At 35.7% G+C, this 24447-nt stretch overlaps 2 protein-coding genes across 3 annotated transcripts in view; one reads left to right on the top strand and one right to left on the bottom strand.

Moving 5' to 3' along the window:
* Positions 1 to 557: 557 nt before the first annotated feature.
* On the top strand, positions 558 to 19733 carry Smp_049730.1 (the record flags this gene model as incomplete). 2 transcript variants are annotated; one of them, XM_018794746.1, is made up of 11 exons in its annotated part: positions 558 to 653; positions 5020 to 5087; positions 5122 to 5215; positions 5253 to 5299; positions 5332 to 5581; positions 6091 to 6494; positions 6811 to 7022; positions 10170 to 10670; positions 14777 to 14895; positions 15931 to 16108; positions 19190 to 19733. In XM_018794746.1, the coding sequence occupies 11 exons, from the start codon at positions 623 to 625 to the stop codon at positions 19404 to 19406; spliced, it is 2121 nt and encodes a 706-aa protein (XP_018649128.1). The 2 variants fall into 2 exon arrangements, with proteins under 2 accessions (XP_018649128.1, XP_018649127.1); XM_018794747.1 differs by having other exon boundaries at positions 623 to 653; positions 5250 to 5299; positions 19190 to 19406.
* A 3720-nt stretch (positions 19734 to 23453) lies between these two features.
* Positions 23454 to 24447, bottom strand: part of Smp_148740 (hypothetical protein) — a gene marked incomplete at both ends in the record, with an annotated part of 153904 nt that continues 152910 nt past the window's right edge. The window contains one exon of the mRNA XM_018794744.1: positions 23454 to 24133. Coding sequence (XP_018649125.1) covers positions 23454 to 24133 — 680 coding nt within the window. The remainder of the gene's footprint in view (positions 24134 to 24447) is intronic.

Raw genomic sequence — 24447 nt, 5'->3', positions numbered from 1 at the left:
CAGAAGTAAATGATTCAAAAGCCACTCTGGAAACAAGACGAGGCTAGTTAGGTTGATTTGTAGTCCTTTACACAATTGCAGTAGGCTTGTCTAATCAGCAGTCGGAACTACGTGTTCACGTAAGATCAAATGACTGACGTAATAGAGGAGTGACCACCATAGTCGGTAGGTGGTAGTTAAATGAATTTAAACTTTCTGATAGTGTGGGGTGGGAGAAAAGCAAAATGTTGGGGGAAAACTCGTCATAGAAACATCTATTTCGATTTTCTCACAGAATATTACATTTGATTCAAAATCGAACTTCGCTTTCAAAGCAGATTTGAGGAACTACTTAAGTTTATAGCGTAAGAGGATAATATTCTGTTAGATGTATTTAGTATGACCAACCAAGACCTTTGATGCAATTCATAACGTCCTTTCCTAGTTGAAACATCTAAATTATGAACTTTTGTAAAACTGATTCTACAATTAGGACCAACAATCAGCTTATTTTTAAGACCAGTGTGAAATCACTATGTCAGTGTTTAAGAGCTTCCGGTTAGTTCAGCCGGTATAATCAAATGGCAGCTGACAGATGGCCTTGACGTCTGCGTTTTCCGATTGCATGTAGTGAATCCCAACTATGACATCTAATAATATGTACAGGGTTGGGGGTATGTTGATTAGTATTTTATTGACACACTTTATTTTCCCTGTTCAGTTATGACTTCTTAACAGACTCAGTCGTCTTAAAGTATGCTGTCTTTTAAGTTTCAGAATTGAAGATGCAAGGGAACTTTCTGATTTGTAAACATACTTGGTTTAGTTGTCAATTCATGTGAAACTCCATTTCGCATTTATTTAATTAGAGAAATATAATACGAAGCCTTGATAGCAAACGCTAAGTAGCTCAAAATGAAATTTTCCCCATTATTGTTTCTAATTTGATTGCCTTATGCCTAGTATTTTATCTAAGCCCAACTAGTATGGATATCAGTTGCGTTCATATAAGAGGGGCAGCTGTGTCATATTTGAAGGGGTGCATTCACTAATGTTCGTTTAAGTGACCAATGTTCTTAACAATGATTTTGGATGCTAAATTAAGTGTAAATATATTAGCTTTCTATTTGTATATCTGCTGGTAATGTTTCTACTTGAAATTTTATGAGAATTTGGATTTCGAGCTCAATTGTACAGACTACTAAGTAACAACCGGCCTAAAGTCTAATTGTCCCTGCTACATTTGATTTGGTTTCTGTGGTTATCTTTAAACTTGGAGTATTTTGAACCCATTAATGTGTTTGGACACAGGTTTGATAAAGGTTTACATCCACGTCTCATAAACCTAAGGTTCAAAAGTTACAACACTTCAAACAGAACTGTATTTCAAATATGATAGCTGTGATTTTGTTCTACTCACTTTCTAAGTCCTACGTTCAAAACCCGCTCCACCTACTTAGATTTTGAACAACTGGGTAGTATCATTGACCCTCTTACTTCAAGTGTGGTTCATAAGTAATCTTGTGGCGGATGAGTTAATGTTTAAACATCCCTAAAACATCAATCCTAGGTCACTTTCAGTTCCAGTTTCAGTTATTTTCACCACTTCGAATAACCTCACTTTTTATCAGTATTGAAACCCTTTGAAATTCGGTTTTTAAAATCCCTTAACACTTGACCATAGAATGGAAGTAGTTAAATGAATTTTTTTTGAATGCGTCATACCTTGTAATTTGATTATGAATACAGTGTTTGTAAAATGTGTCCTTCGGCGTTCTGTGACTTATTTTTACGATGGCTTTTGAATCTGATCATTTACATAGTAATATGACTATAATGCACCTTGACTTTGAGTTTAGCTGAGTGAATTAGGTGTGTTATGTTTTACCTCCAGCAACGTTATTCTTATCTAGCAACCAGTATCATGACTTTTTTGAGTTTCTATAAATGAGAACATAGTTTTGAATACAGCAGAATGAGATTTTTACCAAGGTTTGGATTTCGTCGTGATTTATGTGGGATTAGACTGATTGATGCTTTCATATTTATTTAAGCACATAAACATTGATATATGACACCAAATGTATATGCACCATACTTCATTCGATTTGTGTGAGAGCCGAACTACTGCCCGGGAGCCTGTATCAAAGCAGGTGGTTTTCTCAGGGAGCCACTCTAGCTTTTGACCTAAGGGTCTAATCCACAAGACAGTGGATCAACGTTAGGAGATTCAATCCCATGGCAGGTGGTGACCAATAGGTTCATACGCTGTTTGTCGCTTCACGATACCGGAGTGCGTGTGCACCATTGGTTAGAAATCAGGGTTCTCCAACTCCCTTAGGTGGATCCTCCCTATCCATCAACCCGGTTCAAGCGTTTGACTGAGTAAGTATCAATAAATTTGCTTACACAGTGGTTCCAATACTTATCGACTTTATGTTGGAAGACGATGGTTTAATCAACGAAGTTCCCTATTATTGAAACTTACAGAGGATCAGCGTATTGTTCTGGATTAAGTGCAATCATAAGCACTCACAAATCTAGCATGTGACTTCATGTTTAAAGTATTTACCTGGGCCTTTTGAAATTCCTTCGGTAGCTTTATGCCCCCGAATGCTCTGGTACAGCCGAGAGTGGGGAAAGTCCGCTCTCCCTCTCGAATGCTCTCACATGGCCACGCGCATATAGCCTCTGCCAGGGGAGTCCTACTCACTGCCTTCTCGTGACGGGGGTGTTGTTTACGAAATGGAGAAGACAAAAAGCGAATGTCCGGCGCTTTAACCAGGTTGATGGACACGGAGAGTTCGCCTAGGGGAGTTAGAAAACCTTGATTCCAAACCAATGGTGCACATGGGCTCCAGTATCCTGAGGGAACAAGTGGCGTATGAATCAATCGTTAGTCACCGGCTACCATGGGACTGCATCTCCTTACGATGCTCCACTGCCTTGTGGGTTAGACCTTTAGGTCAAAAGCTTGGGGTGTGGGCCCCTAAGAAAACCACCTGCTTCAGTCTGAGCACCCGGGCAGTAGTTCAGCCCTCGCACAAATCAAATGAGATTCGTGTGGCGCATATATATCTGGTGCCCATTTGTACCAATATTTATGTGTTCAAATAAATAAATAAATAAATAAATAAATAAATAAAAAAGATTCCTTATGATTGTGCTTGTTGCCGACCAACACCTCCTGACACATTGAAGTTAGTACTTCTTTGATTCGCTTCCAGTTGTCCTCCATCGTAGTTTCTTCTTTCAGTAGATCCTGTAGAGCTTGAAACATGTTGTTGAGGGTTATCTCGAATTCCTTGAGTTGGGCACTACTCTATGATTGATTGCAGCCTTGAGTAGAACTGATCTTTATCATCGTCGTTGTTATCATTGGTGGGTGCATAACATTGGATAACATTCATTTTGATTCCCTTCTTTGTTTTGAATGATGCTTTGGTGATTCTGGATCTGTGAGATTCCCATCCTACAAGTGCAGTTGCTGCTTCTCTGGAGAGCATTGGAACAACTCCTTGAGTGTGTGGAACATTTCCCTCTTCGTGACCAGAGAACAGCAGCACTTCTCCCGTATCTAGCTTTTGCTATCCAACTAGGGTCCAATGAGTTTTGTTGATTCCAAGTACTGCCAATTTGTATCTCCTTATTTCCATTGCTATTTGACTAGTCTTCCCGGTCTCACGCTGTCCAAACGTTCCATTTACCTATAGAAGTTGTTGATCTGCTTGTTAGAAGGGGCATCGGCCTCGTGACTTCCGAAGAATCTCGGCTTTCATCCTGAGGCGTCATAATTCTTTCTTCAACTCACAGGGCAGAGTTTAAATGTTTTAATTTGTTTGATCTGATTGGTGTTTTCTAGCAAGAATTTTTTCTACAGAATGGGGTTGCCGACCCCATGCCCAACCCTCCTCTTTTCTATGGGCTTGGGACTGGCAGTAACTCTGGAAGAGCTACAGGCGGAGTTAAATTTAATAATAAGCTTTGATATTATTCAATAAGTCCGACTAAGCCAACGAATTTTTTCGGCTTAAGTGGATAATTAACTTATGCTTAGTCATCGTTGTAAATTAATGAAATGATTAAAAACCAGATATAAACAGACTAATGCACGACACCAGTTTCCAAAGTTATAATTGTCTCGTCTGAAAATCGATACATTCACTCTTGTCTTACAAATCTCAAGCAATTCATTACATCTTTTCATTTTTGACAGTTTTTTCTGTCAGTGATGTTGCAAATTGTGGCACTTTGGATCAATAGATTATTGCATGCGACTCTGTGTTGTAGGTGCTTCTTATCTGAAATATCTTGTGACTTTTGCTTGCTGAAGTGTAAAACACACCTTATCACAAAATTTTGAGCTAAAAATGATTTCGGTAACAACTATATGAGTTCTCTACCCAGATGAGTATTTATGAGTAACGTTAATTTCGTCCATTTTTGTTCATATTTGTTGTGGATCTGTTACGTGTTTTGGTAAACATTGAATGTGATGTTATTTCGAGTGTAGACTTGTTTTGTTCCATTCTGTTCGCACACCAACCAGCCACTGTAGAAGTTATGTCACAGCGTGAGGTTAAATAATGGATAAGGCTGTGAAGATGTTTTGACATGATGCTTGGCTTATGATTTGCATTCTGGGTAAACATTCACGACGTTGATCGGACTACTTTGATATATCAGCATCCAAACACTTCATATTCACCATTGTCATAATTTATGTTTTGATCTTATCTTTACGTCATCTCGAGGTTTCCCAATTTCCACTTTTATCATGTCCTAGAATACTCGGCCTAAAGCACCATTTTTTTTTAAATGGACACTCATGACCTAATTTCTCACTTCATAGAGCGGTCGCATATCAATTGCTGTTATTAATTGTCATGGAAAATCGATGAGTCTCCCTTTGATTACTACTTTGTATTGGAAGTATTATCTATTTCTTAGTTTTAATGTTTTTCCACTTCGTTCCTTCGCTAAAAAGTTTATTTTAATTCTTATCGGATAAATATTAAAAACCATTACTTTTGTTTTCAGATTTTGTCTACTTCGAAGTTGCTGCAGCATCACCATATCACATCAGAAAAATCGAAGAATTGAATAAGGTTTGTTTTTTTCATTTGGAATCGAACAAGTTAGACTCCCACTGGCGCAGTAGAGGCCAAAGTAGTATGTTTCTATAGGCGACGAGACTTGTCACCGAACTTGATACAGCTGGCCGACAAACATCAAAGTAAGTTGTAGTGTAATGTGACATACTATCACAGAAGAGTTAGGAACTTGCGGTGATGATACGCAACCGGATATACTGCACCAGGTAATAGTCTTTTTGTTTTACTTATTCAGAAGATACATCATCGTGAATTGTTCCTTTCCCGACATCTGGAAACACTTCCAGCAACACATATTCGTGGAAAATGCACAGTTACTCTACATACTGAAACGGAACCTTATCATATCTACCTGACGAAAGATGACACTTTCTTCTTTCAATTAGTGTATGATCCGTTACAAAAAACTCTCCAAGCTGACCAAGGATCTATTCGGGAAGGTCCTCAATATCAAGCAGAGATTGAGCCTTACCATCCTTGTCTAGAATGTAAGCTTTCGTTATGTTAAGTTCTTATTAACTAATAAACCCTTCTTTCTGTTCTTCCTTGATAAGGGGAACTTCGTTTGGAATATCTTCTGATAAATTCTTAATGATGTGATAGTGAAAAGCTTAACAATTAAAATAAGTTCTCAGTATTACAGTTTGGTGAGGGCAGATAGTGAATTATCAGGAGTTTTTTGTGGAGGTATTAGTAATTTTATAGTTGAAATCATGAGTTAATTGAAGCTAGATTACCATAGAAAACCTGGAAGCACTGGGCGGCCGTTTCGTCGTATTGTGGGACTCCTCAGCAGTGCTCACCCACGATACTGCCTCGCGAGATTCGAAACCAGGTTGAAGTTAGACATTAACACCGTTGGATGCCGGCTCAGTGGTCTAGAGGTTAAGCGCTCGCGCGCGAGACTGATAGGTCCTGGGTAAAAATAACTAATTTGATACTGTAACTCTTACTTGATGTGTTATTTCCGATTTATCGTCCTATTTCTATATTTTAGATTCCGCCGACGAATCTATACATGAACAGCTGCTCTGGCGACCAGATAACAATTTAACACCCTCAGATCTAGACTCATATCTCCTCTTAATTAGGTCTCTTGCTACATTGGGCAGGTCTTTTTATCCACCACATATTCTCCGTCAGCCAAACCTTACAATGTCTGCAGCTGCAGCGGCCAGAGATACCACACACCAGTTTGCTTTGGATACTTTACATTCTGCTAATTATAATATCTCTCAAGCACTTCAAATGTTAGCTCCTCGTGGACAACCGATCTTGAAGTTGGATGAAATGGAGCAGTGGTCAGCAAGTGAAGGCAATCTTTTTGAAGAAGCGTTGGAAAAATATGGAAAGTGTTTTTATGAAATACAAAATGACTTCCTTCCTTGGAAGTACCCAAAAGTAATTTGGCTGATGTTTAATACTAATATTATTATTCTATTAGTCACCTCTATTTTCTTCGTATCCTATAGTGACCAAACGTATGATTCGTTTTTCTGTATATCTAATATAAAGTCAAGAGGCTGAAAAATCTGGAAGCTTTGTTTTCAGTATTTCAGTTTTTACTGACATTGTCATTAAAAAGATATACACCTGCCTAGCGTATACTAACAGTTTTTATTTTGCATTTTTTTCGGGTTTTGATCCAACCCGACATTATTTATTTATTTAAACACATAACGTATTTTTTTGTATTATTGACTTTTTGTACTTTTAGAGTCTTGTGGAATTCTACTACATGTGGAAAACTACAGATCATTATGTCCAGCAAAAACGTATGAAGGCTATTGAAGCAGAACATCATCTAAAGCAAGTATACATTCCAAATTACAACAAGCCGAACCCGGCTGTTCTTTATCCAGTTACATCTGATTCTGGTAGCTCAGCATCTGGATGCGAGGGTTGTCCTAACCTTACATCAACTATGTGGTATGCTCTTGGTCCTTCTCATTCTCCTTTAAAAGTTTGCGTTGATTGTTGGAATTACTGGAAGCGATACGGAGACTTAAAATCCACATCACTTTTGGGTGAGATTCATTAGCTTATTCTACCACTTTTTAAAACATGCAATAATTGAATTCATTTGTTTTGTAATTTCTTTATTAGTGACACTAGCGCAAGTGGTTTTTGGTCCATCTTACAACACAAGAAGTAAGTAAGTGGGTAATGGTAAAACAAATTTAGAAAGGTACTGATATTGGGAGTTGTGGTACACTAAAAACGAGAAAACCTGTCGAGAAGCTTCTCATCTCACGGAAAATATGAATTATAGAATGGTACTGTGTTTAAGACTTGGGAAAAATAAGGAATAAGTTCATTTGTGATGATAGGATTTTTTAATGCTATATTGCTCTGTGGTGTGGGTTACTTATATCCACATAAGTAGCATATAACGGTGGTTGGGCATTGAGTGTATTTCAGTAGAAGATCGATAAAGAAAGAACGGGAACGAAACGCAATATGTATAAAAATGCATGAACAATAATAATCGGAGACGATGGACTGATATTTGCAGAAGGAACGTTCAAGATTGAGTCAATTGATTGATATTTTGCAAACTAACCATTTACTATATGGTCCTCATAGCCGAACAAGAGCAGAAAAAGCCAAGGCACAAGCCGAATACACAGAAGTAAACAGGCAAGTGAAGAGGAGCATCAGAACCGACAAACGTAAATATGTGGAAGATTTAGCAATGACAGCGGAAAAGGTTGCAAGAAAAGGAAACATGAAACAACTGTATGACACAACAAAGAAACTCGCTGGAAATTACCGTAAACCAGAACGGCCAGTGAAAAGCAAGGAAGGCAAGGTAATCACCAACATTGAAGAACAACGGAACAGGTGGGTAGAACACTTAAAAGAACTCTTGAATCGACCAGCTCCACTGAACCCACCCAACATCGAAGCAGCACCCACAGACCTCCCAATCGATGTTGGCCCACCAACAATTGAAGAGATCGGTATGGCCATCAGACAAATCAAGAGCGGCAAATCAGCAGGACCAGACAACATCCCGGCAGAGGCACTGAAAGCAGATGTAGCAGCAACTGTAAAGATACTCCACATTCTCTTCAGTAAGATTTGAGATGAAAAACAAGTACCAACAGACTGCAAAGAAGGATTTCTGATCAAAATACCAAAGAAAGGCGATCTCACCAAGTGTGATAACTACAGCGGCATCACTCTTCTCTCAATACCAGGAAAAGTCTTCAGCAGGATATTATTCAATAGAATGAAGGACTCCGTAGACGCCTAACTTCGAGATCAACAGGCTGGATTCCGTAAGGATCGATCGTGTACAGACCAACTCTACAGATCATTGTGGAACAATCAATTGAATGGAATTCATCACTTTACACCAATTTCATTGACTGTGAGAAAGCATTTGATAGTGTGGATAGGACAACACTATGGAGGCTTCTTCAACACTACGGCGTGCCTGAGAAGATAGTCAATATCATACGGAGATCCTATGATGGGTTAAACTGGAAAATCGTTCATGGAGGACAACTCACTGACTCGCTCGAGGTAAGGTTGCTTACTCTCACCCTTTCTCTTTCTCCTGGTGATCAACTGGATCATGAGGACGTCAACATCTGGAGGGAAGCACTGGATACAGTAGACAGCTAGGATGCAGCTGAACGACCAAGACTTCGCAGGTGATCTGGCTCTTTTATCACACACACAACAACAAATGCAGGAGAAGACGACCAGGGTAGCAGCAGCCTCACCAGCAGTAGGTCTCAATATACACAAAGGGAAAAGCAAGACACTCAGAAACAATACAGCATGCACCGGTCGAATTACACTTGGTGGAGAAGCTTTGGAGAATGTGAAAACGTTTACATATCTGGGCAGCATCATCGATGAACACGGTGGATCTGATGCAGGTGTGGGGGCGCAGATCGGCAAAGCAAGAGCAGCATATTTACAATTGAAGAACATCTGGAACTCAAAACAATTGTCAACCAACACTAAGATCAGAATTTTCAATACAAATGTCAAGACAGTTCTACTGTATGGGGCGGAGACGTGGAGAACTACGAAAGCCATCATCGAGAAAATACAGGTGTTTTTTAACAGTTGTCTACGCAAAATATTTTGGATTCGTTGTCCAGACACCATCAGCAACAACCTAGTGTGGGAGAGAAGAAACCAGATTTCATCGTATGTATTTCACAATCTTCTAAAGCTTAACTTACTGTTGTGCTCTTATTTGTCACTGTTTATTCATATGATTCTACATAGTAATTTTATTAATTTTTTGCTGCTATTTGCCTTGTAAGTACTTATGGGAGGTTGGATGTATGTGTTGTGATGTGAGGTTCCTTATTATTTACTTTGTCTATTTAACTATACAAGAACTACGTGACTAGTCACATTGTCATCTATTATTTTTAAACTGAACATTCCACTTGCATGGTAGTGTATGCTGTTCATAAATTATTTTGTTTATCATTTAGCTTCTATTTTTCGGTGGAGTAGCTTCTATTATTCAAGAATCAAAAGGCTTATTTTAGATTCTCTACCCTTTTGTCATTTTCCTAACGTCGAGACACTAAGAGTATAGCTCAGAACCAGGTACATGAATCTGTGTCTAATGACTAAGTAAATGAAATTCCTTAAACCAGCTTTTGTTCTTCATAGTGTGATGGTTGTTTATAGAATTTTTATATCGTCATCACAAGCAGTGTGGGACCTGGGACACATATACGTGGACCCAAGTTACCAGACTTTATTACTGAAGGAGATTGACCTTTCTTGAGGCAATATTTCTGAAAATCGTTTCTTCTATTCTAGTAGCTGGTCGTAATATAGTGACCGGAATAACGACTTTAGCTATTAGTTAAAAATGTGTCTGAAGTATCAGTTTGCCAAACAATACTCCTAAATATAGATATTCATTTGATAATGTTAGAGCTTGACCACTTTGTTGTTTAGCTAATGAAAGACAGTATGGTCACCCAAATATTAATTAATTACCTGTCTTATATTGACGATGTAGGTTTATTGTATTTGTTTTCCAGATAAAGTTTCCGAACCAATTTCTTCCAATCTAACATCCGCTTCCAGCTCAGATTCCAAAACTATGGGTGTCTCGAAAACTAATATTTCCATCACTGAACTCCAAGCTCGTAAGAACTCATCCACTGTTTCAACTGACCACTCTACAAAGTCGAATGACTTAGGAGTTAATAATTCGAATGCATATATGCTAGCATCTAAAGTTCGTACCAGCGTAAGCTTTCATTTTGTCGCTAGTGTCACTCTTCGAATCGCTCGTCGGTTGTGTGTGACTTCAAATCCTCGACGCCGAGCTCGTCAACCATTCAAACGTCTCACATTTTTAACTGATTTCCATAACGACACTCTCCCGTTGTTGACTAAGCTTACTCCAGCTGAATCTCATAAACTTACACAGCGGTTTCGAAATATATCTTCAGTAAACAAATGCAAATCCCCTGGAGTTTCTTTACATTCTTTGGTCTCACGATTGCATAAAACAAAATGTCGTTCATCCAATGGAGTAGAAACAGTCTTCACTGGTGAACCTTTATCTATGACCACAGAAAAGTAAGGAGAATGCATTTCGGGTTTGCTTTCATTCTGGGAATTTACATTGCAGTTGTGAATATTTCTTGTACTTCAGTTTTCGTTATTTTCTCTTATTTTTATGCTCGTGTATATTAGAGTTTTATTTTTCCAAATACTTCGTGGCAATCTCCGTAGTTTTGGTTCACTGGTTTTCCGAATTTGTTCTTATTTTTGGGGTGGCATTATCAAGGCTTTAATTCAAAATCGTATACTAAGTTGTATGTTTTATTTGTTCACACTGCTTAAAGATTTTGTAACACTGAACATGGCTTATCTGACTCAGTAGTTTATGATTAATCAGATCAATCCGGCTAAACTAAAGCTACAATTAGGTGATTCAATATGTAAATAAACTGTCATTCTGTTAAACATCTTCCTTTCTGATCATATCCGCTTTAAGCGTATTTAATAAAAAGCTGTGCAAATGTGCTTACTGTGTATCTATATTAAGAGCTTGATTGTTTATGCAATCACGAACAATTTAATTTCCCGAGTAGCGGTCGTGTAGATTGAACAGTTCAGTCTAAATCATATTGAATGACTTAGTCGTAGAGTTATCTTTCAAGCGTTTCGTATCTTACACTAGCAAATACCCAATTATTTGGTTGTATATCAAACTGCGATAGATATATCCGAAAGACGTTTGCAGAATTTTATGTTCTGTGAATCGGATTATAGAATTAGCCTTCAATGTGTTGGTAAAGTACCAGAGTTTGGTTAAAGTTATCAAAAATCGAACGCACGTATCTGTAGCTTATAGTCCGTAGTTTAAACAGTCGTTAGAAATAGTGTTACAGATTTCGAAATGTTCACACTAGTGTATATAAGAACTCTCGTCTAAATTAGAACGAATAGTTTCACAGTATTTGCATTTGTTCACACTAGTGATTGCGGAATCTGCTAAGGACTTTATTATTATTATTATTATTATTATTATTAATTTTACTCTTTAATAAAATGTTTCACGACAGCCCGTTATTGTGGATGATTAACTTTTAGAGATATATCATAAAGAGTATAAAATTTATGTTTTCCTTCAGAAGGTGGGGGAGGGGGACAACAGCGTTTTCATTTTTTTCATTTGCATATGTTCTGGAAAGTCATCATAGATTTTTATCCTCATGTGTATTACTTCGTGCGCGGAATCCCTATTACAGACGAGTCGTGAAAGAATAAGATGTCACTTTTGGTCTGTTGCTGATGTCATTATTTTTTATTCTGATATCGATGCATTCTTTATGAGACAAGTATTTATGCGAATAAAATTTGTTTTCTTCTCTTCAAATATTCAGTTCATATATTGGTCATTTCTTATACTCTGTTTTCTGTAATATTCTCTAATTAGTCTGAGAGACAACTTTGGCGACATAGTTCACCTTTTATGTTAATCAAATCAAGTCAACTCGAACCGTTCAGTTTACTGATATTTAAGAAAGAGTCGTCTACTAATTACTAAAGTAAAATTTTCTCTTTCAATCAGTCAAAATGGTGTACAGTTATGTACAAAATCCACAAAGCCTTCCTAGTTCTACCCCTAGATATGAATCGAAAATCAGCATTCTTCTAGTTATTCAGTGCATATTGCTGTCTAAATAAGCATTTGGAATTAATGCTATAATACTCCTCACTGTTCAACTGCTGTTGATAGTTATGAACAGAAGCATAACATACATGTGTAAGATGACTGCCTGTTGTCGTAAAGTTGAATCTACTTTGCTCTCCTTTACTACATATTATCTACTTTAACTGTGGGATAAAACATGGGAAGAACTGGGTAAATGTTTAATGACAATTACTAAGGGGAAAACCGTAGCAGAGCTGTGAATTTGTGTTTTGAAGAAAAGTTGAGTATATTTGTGTCAACTTGAAAGGTGTCTTATTTTACTCCAAAATACGGGGAAATTGCAAAGACTATTAGCGTTTTAAACTCGTGAAGACTAAGTCTTGATTCATATTCGAACCTTTATTATTCAACGCTGAAGTGGCTTTGAGATTGTTACTCTGATTTTTCAAAAACTTACAAACTACATACCATTTTATCTGCTCACTGAAATATAGTTCAATCTTCATATTATTCTCTCTATAGCCTCGTTCTCGATGTATCTTAAGGATCAATATTACACTCTATAGTTTGTGGGGCTCTTATTTTTAGCCAGGACCTTCCTGTTTTCTACGTTTATTTAATGATGGAGCATTTTCTTTTTATTCTCACTTATTGCTCTGTTTATATGTTTCACCATATGATTGAAGGGGCAACTCAACGGGTATTCCTAACCTCAATACCAATGGTATTATAAGTTCTTGACTTTATCGGACTGATAGTTTTAGTCCTAAAATCATAGTAGTTAATCATAAAATTTTATTTAGAGATTCGTTTAGTATAATTTTTTTCTAAAATACTGTGATCTGGTTTGATCGTTAAAAATAGATCTTCTGCCCTAAGTTTGTGCTGATGATGTCGTTCAGAAGGACGATGAAAGCTCCACGACCAAAACATCCAGCTCAGAGAACAAAACTCCATCAAAAAGAATCTTTGAATTAATGTTTAATTTGATAGAGACTACATAGATCACTTTGTATCTGAAGGCGGATATTTATTGTTAGTGATGGGAGACCTAGAGAGCACATGAAACCTACCATACTCGTCAGTTCCAGCTTTATTTGAAAGAGTATATCAACTAACGAGATTATCATCAATGAAGGTTGGGAGACAATTAGTTTATGTAGTGTTTCAGTGTTTAATTCTTATACAATAACTTCAGTTCAACACAGTTTAAGGCAGTTACTATTAGTATCACCATTTTCTATTTACGATATAACAGTAAATCCGGAAATATTTCTTAAAATATTTTTATAACTGGCATGATCGGGATCTAATCTGTTATCTGTTCACCTATCCATTATTTGATAAAATACATATTTTCGTTGTATAAACTGCAAGAGTGATAAACTAACTAATGTTGTTTTTTAAACTATGCATAATGTTTTTCTCAACGTTGTGAATTATCTGCCGAAACGATCACATAATAAGAACAAGTAAATTGCACTATAAATATAATGTTGTTTTGCACTATTGTTTTGCTGTACTTATATCATTAACTTGCAGGCGTCATGCTATCCAAATTGACGAGAAATTCTTTATCTACTTCCGATATCAAAAGTTTGAAGTCATTTTGTCATTATTTTTATAACTCTATGTTCACACCGAGGAAAATTGCTACAAATCATAGTTTTTAAAAGAAAAACTCAGGCTCCATTAAATGGGTTCTAGTATTAAGGTACTCGTTGATAATGAGGGGTCTTCATTTCAGCTCATAATCTGTTGACGTAGTGGAACAATTTCGTTTTTTCAAAATGTTTCACAATAGTCCGTAAGTTACCAGCACACCGAGATTATGGAAGGATTTATTCAGTATTTTTTTCCACCATAAATTCTCATACGGTTTTACACTTATAGAATGATCAGGTTTAAGGTAATAAAATGCTTTATAATTATAATATATTTTGACCTTTGTAAAATATCGCAATAATTGTGTACTTATAGCTGTAGAGCTTCATGATGAAGTTATTGAAAACAAATGTTCGCTCAAATATTATTTGTTTTTGAATAATCATAATATATAAATGTTGAGAATTATTTACCGGTTAAGTAAAATATCCTGAAACTTGTTATCATTGGTTATTTATAAATGAAATAGATATTAGGACCTACAAATACAGGCCAACAATACTGTTTTCATTTAGATCTTCATCAGGCTTTGCCCCAATATATAGTAATATTTATATGCATGTATGAAAACGTTGGTGGGAATTCTTAATGTTTTAAAATGGTTGTAACTTCAAGACTTCTGCTCGTTAAGAAATATTCCCCTCAAGAGTTTTGTTTAGACCAGCACTACCTAAAACATCCTCTGTGGAACGTTTTGGTTGGTTGCCTAATTTCTTAGTTGTTTTGGAACATTATTCTTAGGTTCATCAAACAACTTGTAAGATCAATATTACAAAGATTAATCTTCTAGTTTTTTCTTTTCACTTCTCATTTTCATTTGGTTTATTGAATATTTGTTTTTATTTATGAAATTAAGCCCGAGATATGCCTCTTCAGATACTGCTCTCGACTTAGCTGTGGACGGTTCGGTCACTACATGTGATTCCGGAAGTCTCAAGGATCCCGGTTCTATGCCTAACAGTGATGAGCATTCAGGTGATTTTATTCGTTTAATCTTTTTCTTGAAAATTCATTGTCTTATTTTTGGATGTTTTTCTTTGAGGTTGTTTTGGAATATATATATAATTTGTTGGTACATATCATCATAGTTTCTCTCTCTTTTTATTCTCGACATTGTTACTTTCCTTGCATGAAACTGGTTTCATGTGAACCAGTTTCCGTGAAATTTGTTTTATGAATTCATTAAACTTAAGGGGAGAATTTTGACTCATGTATTGGTTCTCTAAGTAGTTATATCAAAACCTACAGAAATCTTTTATTGACTCGAATTTTTATTTATTCATTATGCAAAATATAGGATTTGTGAGTTCTATGCTATGTGTTTAAAACGTGTCATCTAATTATGTTGTACTTGCTCTTATAAAGGTGTAGATCTATTTTTATCATTTAATCAAATGGGATAAGGCAAGGTGTGCATTTTTAGGGTCGACCTTTTTAACCCCATCCTTCCTTGTGGCTAGGCAGCATCGCTGTTATGCTGGTTGTTTGAGGAAAACACCCTATTACCGTCACACCACTGTACAGTTATCAGTACGACTTCTCCCTTGGATCTTTACTGCTTTTAGTCCCACTGCTCTTTAACCGACCAGCCGAACATGATAGGACCTTGAGGAACGATTGTTCCAACCAGTATATCTCGAGTGGTTCGTCACGATAGGCAAGCCCGACCACCACGTCAAGTTAGCAGCAATAATATGATCACATTTATATATGTTGCGCTGAAACACGACTTTTTGACCATTAGGTTTTCACTTTTTAACCAGACTGCATTCACTTCACTTTAACTGAGTATTATTTTCAAACAAACTTAGCACGGAATTCTGGGTGCTGTTTCAATTGTTCACGAAGTAAATTTAACAATTAGATGCGCTTGATTACAATTGCGACTTTTAGCTTGTCAGCGTTTATCTCATTCGCTTTTAGTAAAGTCCATCTAATCCTTAACTTATCTGCTTGAAATTTATCTAATCCTCTTGATCTGTAAGCTACAATTTCATTTATGACCTATAGATGCCGACTGTATTTCTAATAAGAACCCTAACGCGACAATTCCTGATGATGACTCGAACGTTGAAGTCATATCAAACAATCATGGATGCATAAATTTGGGTCCAAAACGTCGTTTTACTGTTGGGTCTGATGTAGATGGTGCTTCAACTTTGATGTACCGAGCCACTCAACTGATTAAGTGAGTATCCATTTTGAACTGTAAGTTTTGATGTTCAATATTTCACCCCTTCCCTCTTCAAACAAAGCTTAGATATTAGTAGCACTATCTTTAATAGGTATAAAAATACAAACCACATTTTTAAATACTTAAGAGATATAAGGGATTTTTGTGAGGTATACTAAAGTATCAGACCATATGTTTAAATTGTTGTATCCTATATGATTAGGGTGACGTACATTTGTTTCAGGTCCTATATTGGTTGTAAATAACCTACTGAATAAATTTTTGTTTTTCTTGCAAGCCATGTTAACTGATTTATCTTTCACTGTTTCTGGTAGTATTAACTCATTAATTTCAAATATGTATGTCGTTGCTAAAGTGAAACAGAGAGACATGAGTAAGACTACTTTTATCATTCATATTCTTATTTTTATTGTGCCTGTTAAGAAAGGCAGGTAAATGATATTATGGTTTGTGGGAATAACAATTGGAGAAAGTGTATTACGTAAACATATTTTCGATAAGCTAGGTGACCATCTTGAAGTCTCTTCGGTACCAGAAATTCATAAGCATGGCTTGTTAGTACAAATTCTTTATGTGTATAGGGAAACATTTCATTGATCAGGAAGCTGAATTACCGGTCTATAATGATTATTTGAATGAAAATTTCGTCGGTGAATTAAGTCCGATAAAATGGTAGAGATTAAATTATCTTTAAGCGATCTAGTTCGTGAGATGTTTGTCCACTGGTCCGTAAAAGATAGATATCTCTCGGAGTATCCTAACTAAGGAAGGTGATAGAACAGAAGTGCATCGTCTCTTAAACTCAAACCTCACACAAATTCACCAAACGCTATATATATATAGTACGTATTCGCTTGTCATATTCTCCAACTCAGAAAGATGTGGAGCACTGGGTTATTGTTTGCAGCACCCAATTTTCAACCATTGGATTGCTGTTTCAATTGTACTACATGTACTTCGGTTTGGGCAATCGGATAATATTACTATCCCAGATAGGCACAGATCATCAAATGGAGCCTGGGAATTTCGGGAATATGGTTTAAGGAAACAGAATGGGAAGGTATGTAGTAAGGACACTGAGATTCAAGATCAAAAAGGAGAGAGAATGAATGCATCTGGACCAATTTTAAGCCATGTCACCTTAACCCGGCAGTCTGGATATACCTATATGGCTCAAACGAACAGCCAATGACTTCATAGATTGATGTTGCGCTTTGGTTTTGTCAGCCTTAGCTTTCTTCCAACCGACCTCTGTAATGACAATCGTCGCTCATCGAGTTGGGTAGTGGTTAGATATACTCAACACATGTTCTAACCATCTAAATCGATGAGGATTTACAACCTCATCAACCCATTTGCCAACTTTCTTAATTACCCTGTGCCTTACCTCAAAATTGCTCGCTATGTCATTTAGTGAAGCGTAACCAATGCTCCGAAGGCACATGATAAAAAAAACTTCAAACTTACACGTATCTTCTACCACAATAGACCATGTTTCACCACCATGATATAGAATGTAGCGGATTGCTACACAGTATGTACACCCTATGGTTGGCAGGCGGACATCTTGTCTGCGCCAAAACTGATCCTAGTTGGCAAAGCCAAGCAAACTTTCTAAATCAGTGTCAAGATTTCGTCACTCACTAACCCACCAATGCTGATGAGACTTCCAAGGTAAGTGAAGTAGTCGACGAACCCAACTATTTTACTATCTATCACTAGTTCAGGCATTAGTGCAGACCAGTTCTGAAGCATTATTTTGGATTCAGAGGAAGAGAAACATCCCAAACATTCTGACATTGTCTCTCGAGGCGATCAAAAAACTGGATCTACTGATATAACCATATCATCTACATAATCCAAGTGTGCTGATAAACATTCTGGAAAGAGATAAACCCCTGAAAAGTTAGATGGAAGGTGTTATTTTTAGGAGGAGATCTCTGACGAAATTCGATAAAAAAAGGGGGACAGTGAGTAACCCTGACGATTAACATGAGGTTGACATTGCTGATGAAAGTTCTCGAGAAGTTTCTGATTTGACCAATAACTTCTGAATAGCTTACGTACTTCTTTATTATGACTTTCTATGACATATTGCTCCAAAATCTCATTCAGTAGAGTCGAACGCTACTTCAACAAGCCCTAGGAATACCACTGTGGTTGAACGTCAATAGGTTTGTTTAGGTTCTAAAACCTGACGAAGAGTGACTATTCGGTTTACATATCCACGTTTAAGTGTGAAACTAACCTGGTTCCTTTTCATGTGTCCTAATTAAGTGTTAAAGGACTACTGAGACTAATAATCTAGACACTATCTTAGTCAAAATGATTCCTTTGTGGTTATCAAATATAAATTTTTGTCTTTTCCTATGGACTTGTCAACGTTCGAAACTAATTGGGTGGATTGCTTCCATTTCCTAAACTCTAGCTAATATCTCAGTTAACTTAACCATTAAAACTAAACCACCATCCTTAGAAATCTCTTGGGTTTGCTGCTCTTCTTCGTTTTAGGATTACCTTAAGCCTTTTTAATATAGGCAGAAACATAAGGCTCAAAGCGGTATACACAAACCTATATTTGGTCAGTAAACTGCTCAAAGTTTAGATTGCCAAGTCTCATATGTCTCATGTGTTTAAGTCTACAGCATATCTGTGAAGCAAGATTTCACCGTAGTTTGGAATAGAATTATTGAGAGAAACTTTTTGTCATATCATATCATAAAGTTTATGATACAAGAATCTTCATGTCATTGCGTTCAAGTTCTTCACTGTTGTCTGTTGTAACTCTCTAAGAACAAATAAGTAGAAGGAATGTATTGTAAACAGAAATAAGGAATCACAATTCGAATATACTGACTTGAAAGAGCTTCTGCGTCATATTCTCATATGGGGTCGTTTCATTAATGCAAATTTATGTCTTCTTTTGTTGAATATTAGCCTGAAAGGTCCTTTTTTAATCTTTGTCCTTTACAATGGAATTAGTCACTGTTGGTTTCTTATTTTTTATCCTTTCGTTAAAATGTTTTTATGGGTTAATTTACGAGAAATTTCTTTTGCTGTTTTACTTCACCCCAGACGTTCTCGACGTAAATTTTTGTCGTTAGCTGAACTTCGTCGTTTCGGTCGTCATCCTTGGTTTGATTTTAATGTGGGTTTACATTCACAAAATGGTCAACATCCCGTTTCTTCTTCAAATTTAAAGAAGAAATCTCATACAGTCACAACCAATTCGACTGCAGAAACTGATCTTCCAAATCCTGGTATTGTCACTTCATCGTCAAGTGCACATTGAATTCAGAATATATCGTCCCATTACTTCATTTCCATAATAGGACATTTTCAACATTTTTGTGTTTTTACTGTTACTTTTGCATGAGGCTATTATGTCAGACATTAATACTGATAGAATTGTGAAACTTATTCAAATCTTATTCCAGTATCGTCTTCACCATTCATTAGATTCGCCGGGATTTAAGTTAAGTAATTTCATCATCTTTATCACTTCATTGTTTTTGGTGTATAGAACTGTTGTAATATCTCTTCTTTTATGCTTTCCTTGTTCTAAGTTTATAAAAAATGTCTTCATCTTGATTCCATTTTCTGTATCTTCCTATTTGCTCATTAGGTTATTTGAATAAACTTGTAATGTCTAATTTTTTCAGTTATTTAGGAGGGTGCATTTAACAAAATTCAAGTTACAGGAAAATATTACATTTAAGGTGTTTATTTTCTGTGAATTTTTCTTCTCTATTTTGTAATTAGTCTATAAAATAGCCTTTGTTTGGGTGACTCACTTGTCGTTTCCCTGGGTAGTGATTATTAAGTGCGAAAATTTAGCTCACAGCAAAATTTAAACTGAGATTTTTCAGATTATAGTGGATTACCTTGGTTACATTTTGTCATTGTAGAGCATTAAATCTGATTTCTTTCCATAGTGTTATTGATTACCTTTTATATATAGATAGTATCATTTGTCAGATGGTCTTAGTTGAATGGAATCACTGTGCATAGATTTACTGTTGTGCTATGTTACCTTATGTTATGCACCTTAACAGTCAGTGGTCCGTATTATCGATTGACATCGTGAATGTTACACGCGACAGATTGTCTTTGGGATTCAACTCTAAATTCTTACTTTATTTCTATTATTACAGTTGGTCAAGACGGATAAGATTCAATTGATGAGAGCAGGAAATAGATGGTTTTTGTTAGGCATTTATAAAAAGATAGTTCACTGTACAAAGAAATATGTATATGTTTATATGGTTGTATCCTGCTTAGAATAATCCTTTTATATATTTAACCTACCTCAGTGTTGGTTGGCTGTTCATGTGTCACCATTTCCCTAATTAGTGCTAACTTATACAACTCGTGATCTCGACCCGCGAGTTATATACTTAAAGCTTGTCAGATTGGGCTTTTAGGCGACAGTTTTAGGCATTCAGACGTCAATAGACCGCTGAATTATGCAAAAACTACGAACTCACCCGAGCTAACACAACCCCAACCAAACTCGAGCACTTCAAATATAGAATGCTCGCCTTGGACAAAGCCACTCCAGTCGTGCAGGCAGATTTGACTTGGTCCTAGCTTTTCATTCATCCCGTTTCGTAGTGTTCTACGTGTTAGACGAATCTAAATCATTAAGTTAATCCTGTGACTATTATTAGTATAATTTGGCATCCACCGTCTTCAATACGGTTCACTCCTGATTTCTCCGAAACTGTTCGGTTAAAACGATGAATTTTCATTCATTCTGTCAATGATAGAACGTAGTCACATGATTGTGTTGAATCATTACTATTAGGTTTCTAGGAACCTAATGAATTAAATGATTCGTCATATATTGCTTCACTGGACTTTAAAAAAGATAACCCGATAATTATAGTATTGCTTTTTTCGAAACAGTTCTGAGTCTAAGAAAAAGAGAATTATTCAATGACATTATGAGTTATTATAGTTCTGAGTCTACTCATATTTCAGATGTATATCACATAAGTTTATACTAGTGTGATGTCGAAATCTAGAAGAATATGAAGTGAGAATTTTGTATTTCTAAGTGTTCGGGCTAAAAAAGTCCACGCGAAACATAATCATATTTCCAACTGCATGAGCTTTTATGTAATTCGATGAAATATCTGTGTAACTAGCAATATGATTTTACTAAACAATATAAATACATTTTAATAATACGCTTCAGCATATATGAAGTGTACGGTTAGCTTTCCTTACTAATTTTAAAATTTATATGTTTTAGTCCAATTACTGTAGAAAATTATCTTCTTGAATTTCACTTTCACGATAAAGATCAGTGAATTTTGTAAAGAAAGAATGGATTTCATACACCTGTCTCCTTATATAACACTGGTTTAGTGATACGGTGACTCAGCTTTAAACTCGTACTCTGAGAGTTCCAGGTCCATTCCATCTACTTCGTTTTGGCACCTGATGATAGCATGATTCGACACACACAAAAAAGCCAAGTTCACAAATCTTTACTTGATAAATAAGATGCATTAAACTGTGAAAACTAATATGAAGTAACACAAGAATGTATGGTAAATCATAAGTACTTGAACGACGGTAAAGCTTTTGAGCATGATTGACATTGTAAGTTGAAGAGACTATAGGCATTGGAGTTCAATCTGGGCTCGTATTTCTTAAATACTGATTTCTTTCAGAATTATTATTGATTGGTTTCTGATAATATTTTGAAAAGTTTGCGTAAAAGATGATAACATTTACATGTTGTTAACCTTCTTTCAGTATTAATATCTGAATGTTGTAGTTGATACGAATTTCTTCCAAGGATTGATGTATGTCAATAAGTTCACATCTTTTTTAGAAATATTTTTGCAAACATATAAACCACTGTGGAGTGTGCTACGTTTGCCGACATAAGTAGTATATAACGCTAGTCAGTAACAATGTCTGGCAGCAGAATTTGAGAAGATCATGAAGGAAAGAACGGTAACAGAAAGTAATTGGTATGGAAACGAAATAGAAATGAAGTTTGAGACGATTGACTGATATTTGTAAAAGGAACAATCAAGTTTGTGACAATTGGTTGACATTTTGCAAATTAAGTATATACTGTATGGTTCTCAGATTTTACTAAGATGTTCTGTGATTTTGTGTTTAAATACATTCGATTGTTCCCACTCTTGTTGTTGTTCACTACACTACTGTAAAGTGTTTGTGAATAGGTTCACATTCGATGATAAAGATACTCACGCTAGTCTCTTCAACCCGTTTCTCGAAGTGATTTCATTAATAGTTTTACATTAGGGAAAGTAAATTAAGTAATTTTGTGCAAAATATTCAACCTCTTCAAAAGATTTTAAGGAGTACAAGATTAAGCGCCGTTTAAGTATAAACTGGAAATCTAGTGAATGTATTGTCATACTTAGTAATAGTGAACTTTATTTGAAATTATAACTTCGACTAGAAAAGCATTAATATAATAATCAGAAACATTTGGTTTGATTTTTGTCTTCTGAATCTGTAACTGATATATAAATAAGATGACTTCTCAAAGGTTTGTACTAACTGTTTTCTAACTTTGAAAATAATACAAATAATCTTCCTGTTTTTTCTGGAAGTAAATAGTTGTATTAACTGATGTACCCACAAACTACCATAAAAAGTGCTACAAATAATTAATATGCTAAGTGTTTTGAAATTAAAATGGTATTCCCCTGTTAGTTTACCTAATGAAAAAAATAAGAGACGAATATATTGAAACCCACTCATCCTATATATGATATATGAAAAACAGTTGTTATAGTTGAGGTGGTAGATAAATTTTGTAACTGAAGATGGATAACAACACGAATGTATGTTGAATAGAATTGTTTTGCAATATTACCTAATTCATGCTTAAAATTCTGTATTATGAATAAAGCTATTACTATTAATCTTTTCTCAAAAAGTCAATTTGTTGAAATGAATGAACCCAGAATACATTGATAGTGCTTCAAAGATTATTGATTTTATGAGGCATATTAATTTTTCAGTTGTACTCCCGATCCGTCAGATAGCCACTTATGATTTTCATATACCTAGAGAAAATTTTTTTTTCAATGTTTCTGTGGGGATCCGTTATTTTTATTGCAAAACAAGTCTGAACGTAAAGTCTATTTTGAAATATATATATATATATATATAAGAGGTTGAAACTTTTCTCTGTTAATCCATCCACTAAGCACCAATAGAAAAACTTCAGTAAGAATATCTATCATAATTACAAGGAAACTCAGCAAAGAAAGGAGAAAGATACATATAGCAAGTGGAAAAATTTACACAAGTAGATTATAAAGAAAAAAGATAAGTATTCTGCTCATGTTTTTTCAAAGAATATGCCTGAGAGTTGATTAGTGGAAGCCCAAGAATCTGTTTTTAATGCAATAACGGGTGTAGATGATGGTGAATGAGCAATGAAAACAGGTACGGAATGTGAAATATCATCGAGTTGAACTGTTTTATTATTTATAATAGGTGTCGTATTATTTGGTGTTAGAACAAGATTAGAATCTAAATAAAATGCAGTTAACGGAAGTTGATTTTCTGGTTCTTTAATTACTGATACTGAAGATTCAGGACTTAATTTCTGTCTGTTTATGGGGTTAAGTTGACTATTCATATTTAATAATCGTTTTGTAGGCCATGGAATAATCGGTGCTGGTTGAGGTGATATTAGAATAATATTCTCAATGTTTCGAACATAGTCCATTGGTTCTTCCGTGTTACTTGATGCCTTTGAATGACTTTTCCACTTTTTTATATCAAACATAGAGACCGTAGGGTTGATATATGATATTTTTAAGATTTTGCCACCTATGTCTACTATACCAATACAACTAATCATTACTATACCGACAATAATAGCAGTTATAAATAAATTATTTGCTTGTTCTTCACTATTCCAATCAAAATCTACAAATGTACTGATCGCTGAAGTCCAGATAATTCGTTTAATATTGTTCGGTCTTATTTTTTTATGCAGTGAAGTTATAGTACCTGTGAATACAGAGTAAAAAAAAATATGTTCAATGTTAAATTGGTTTGATTTCTGCATAAAATTCTGTAAATATTTTGTGTTTATGGTGTTGTGGAAATTGTCAAGTTTTTGGTTGAGATCATCAATCGATTTATGTTAGACCGCCACTGAAAACTTGGAGGCACTGGATAGCCGTTTCGTCCTAGTATGAGGCTCCTCAGCAGTGTGCATCCACGATCCCGTACACGGGATCCGAATCCAGGACCTCAGGGTCCACCTAAGGTTGGAGTTAGATATTAACACCGTTGGTTACGGACTCGGTGGTCTGGAGGAT

This window comes from Schistosoma mansoni, chromosome 1 (genome assembly GCF_000237925.1).
Source record: "Schistosoma mansoni strain Puerto Rico chromosome 1, complete genome".
Taxonomy (NCBI): Eukaryota; Metazoa; Platyhelminthes; class Trematoda; order Strigeidida; family Schistosomatidae; genus Schistosoma; species Schistosoma mansoni.
This window is presented reverse-complemented; position numbering and strand designations above follow the sequence as displayed.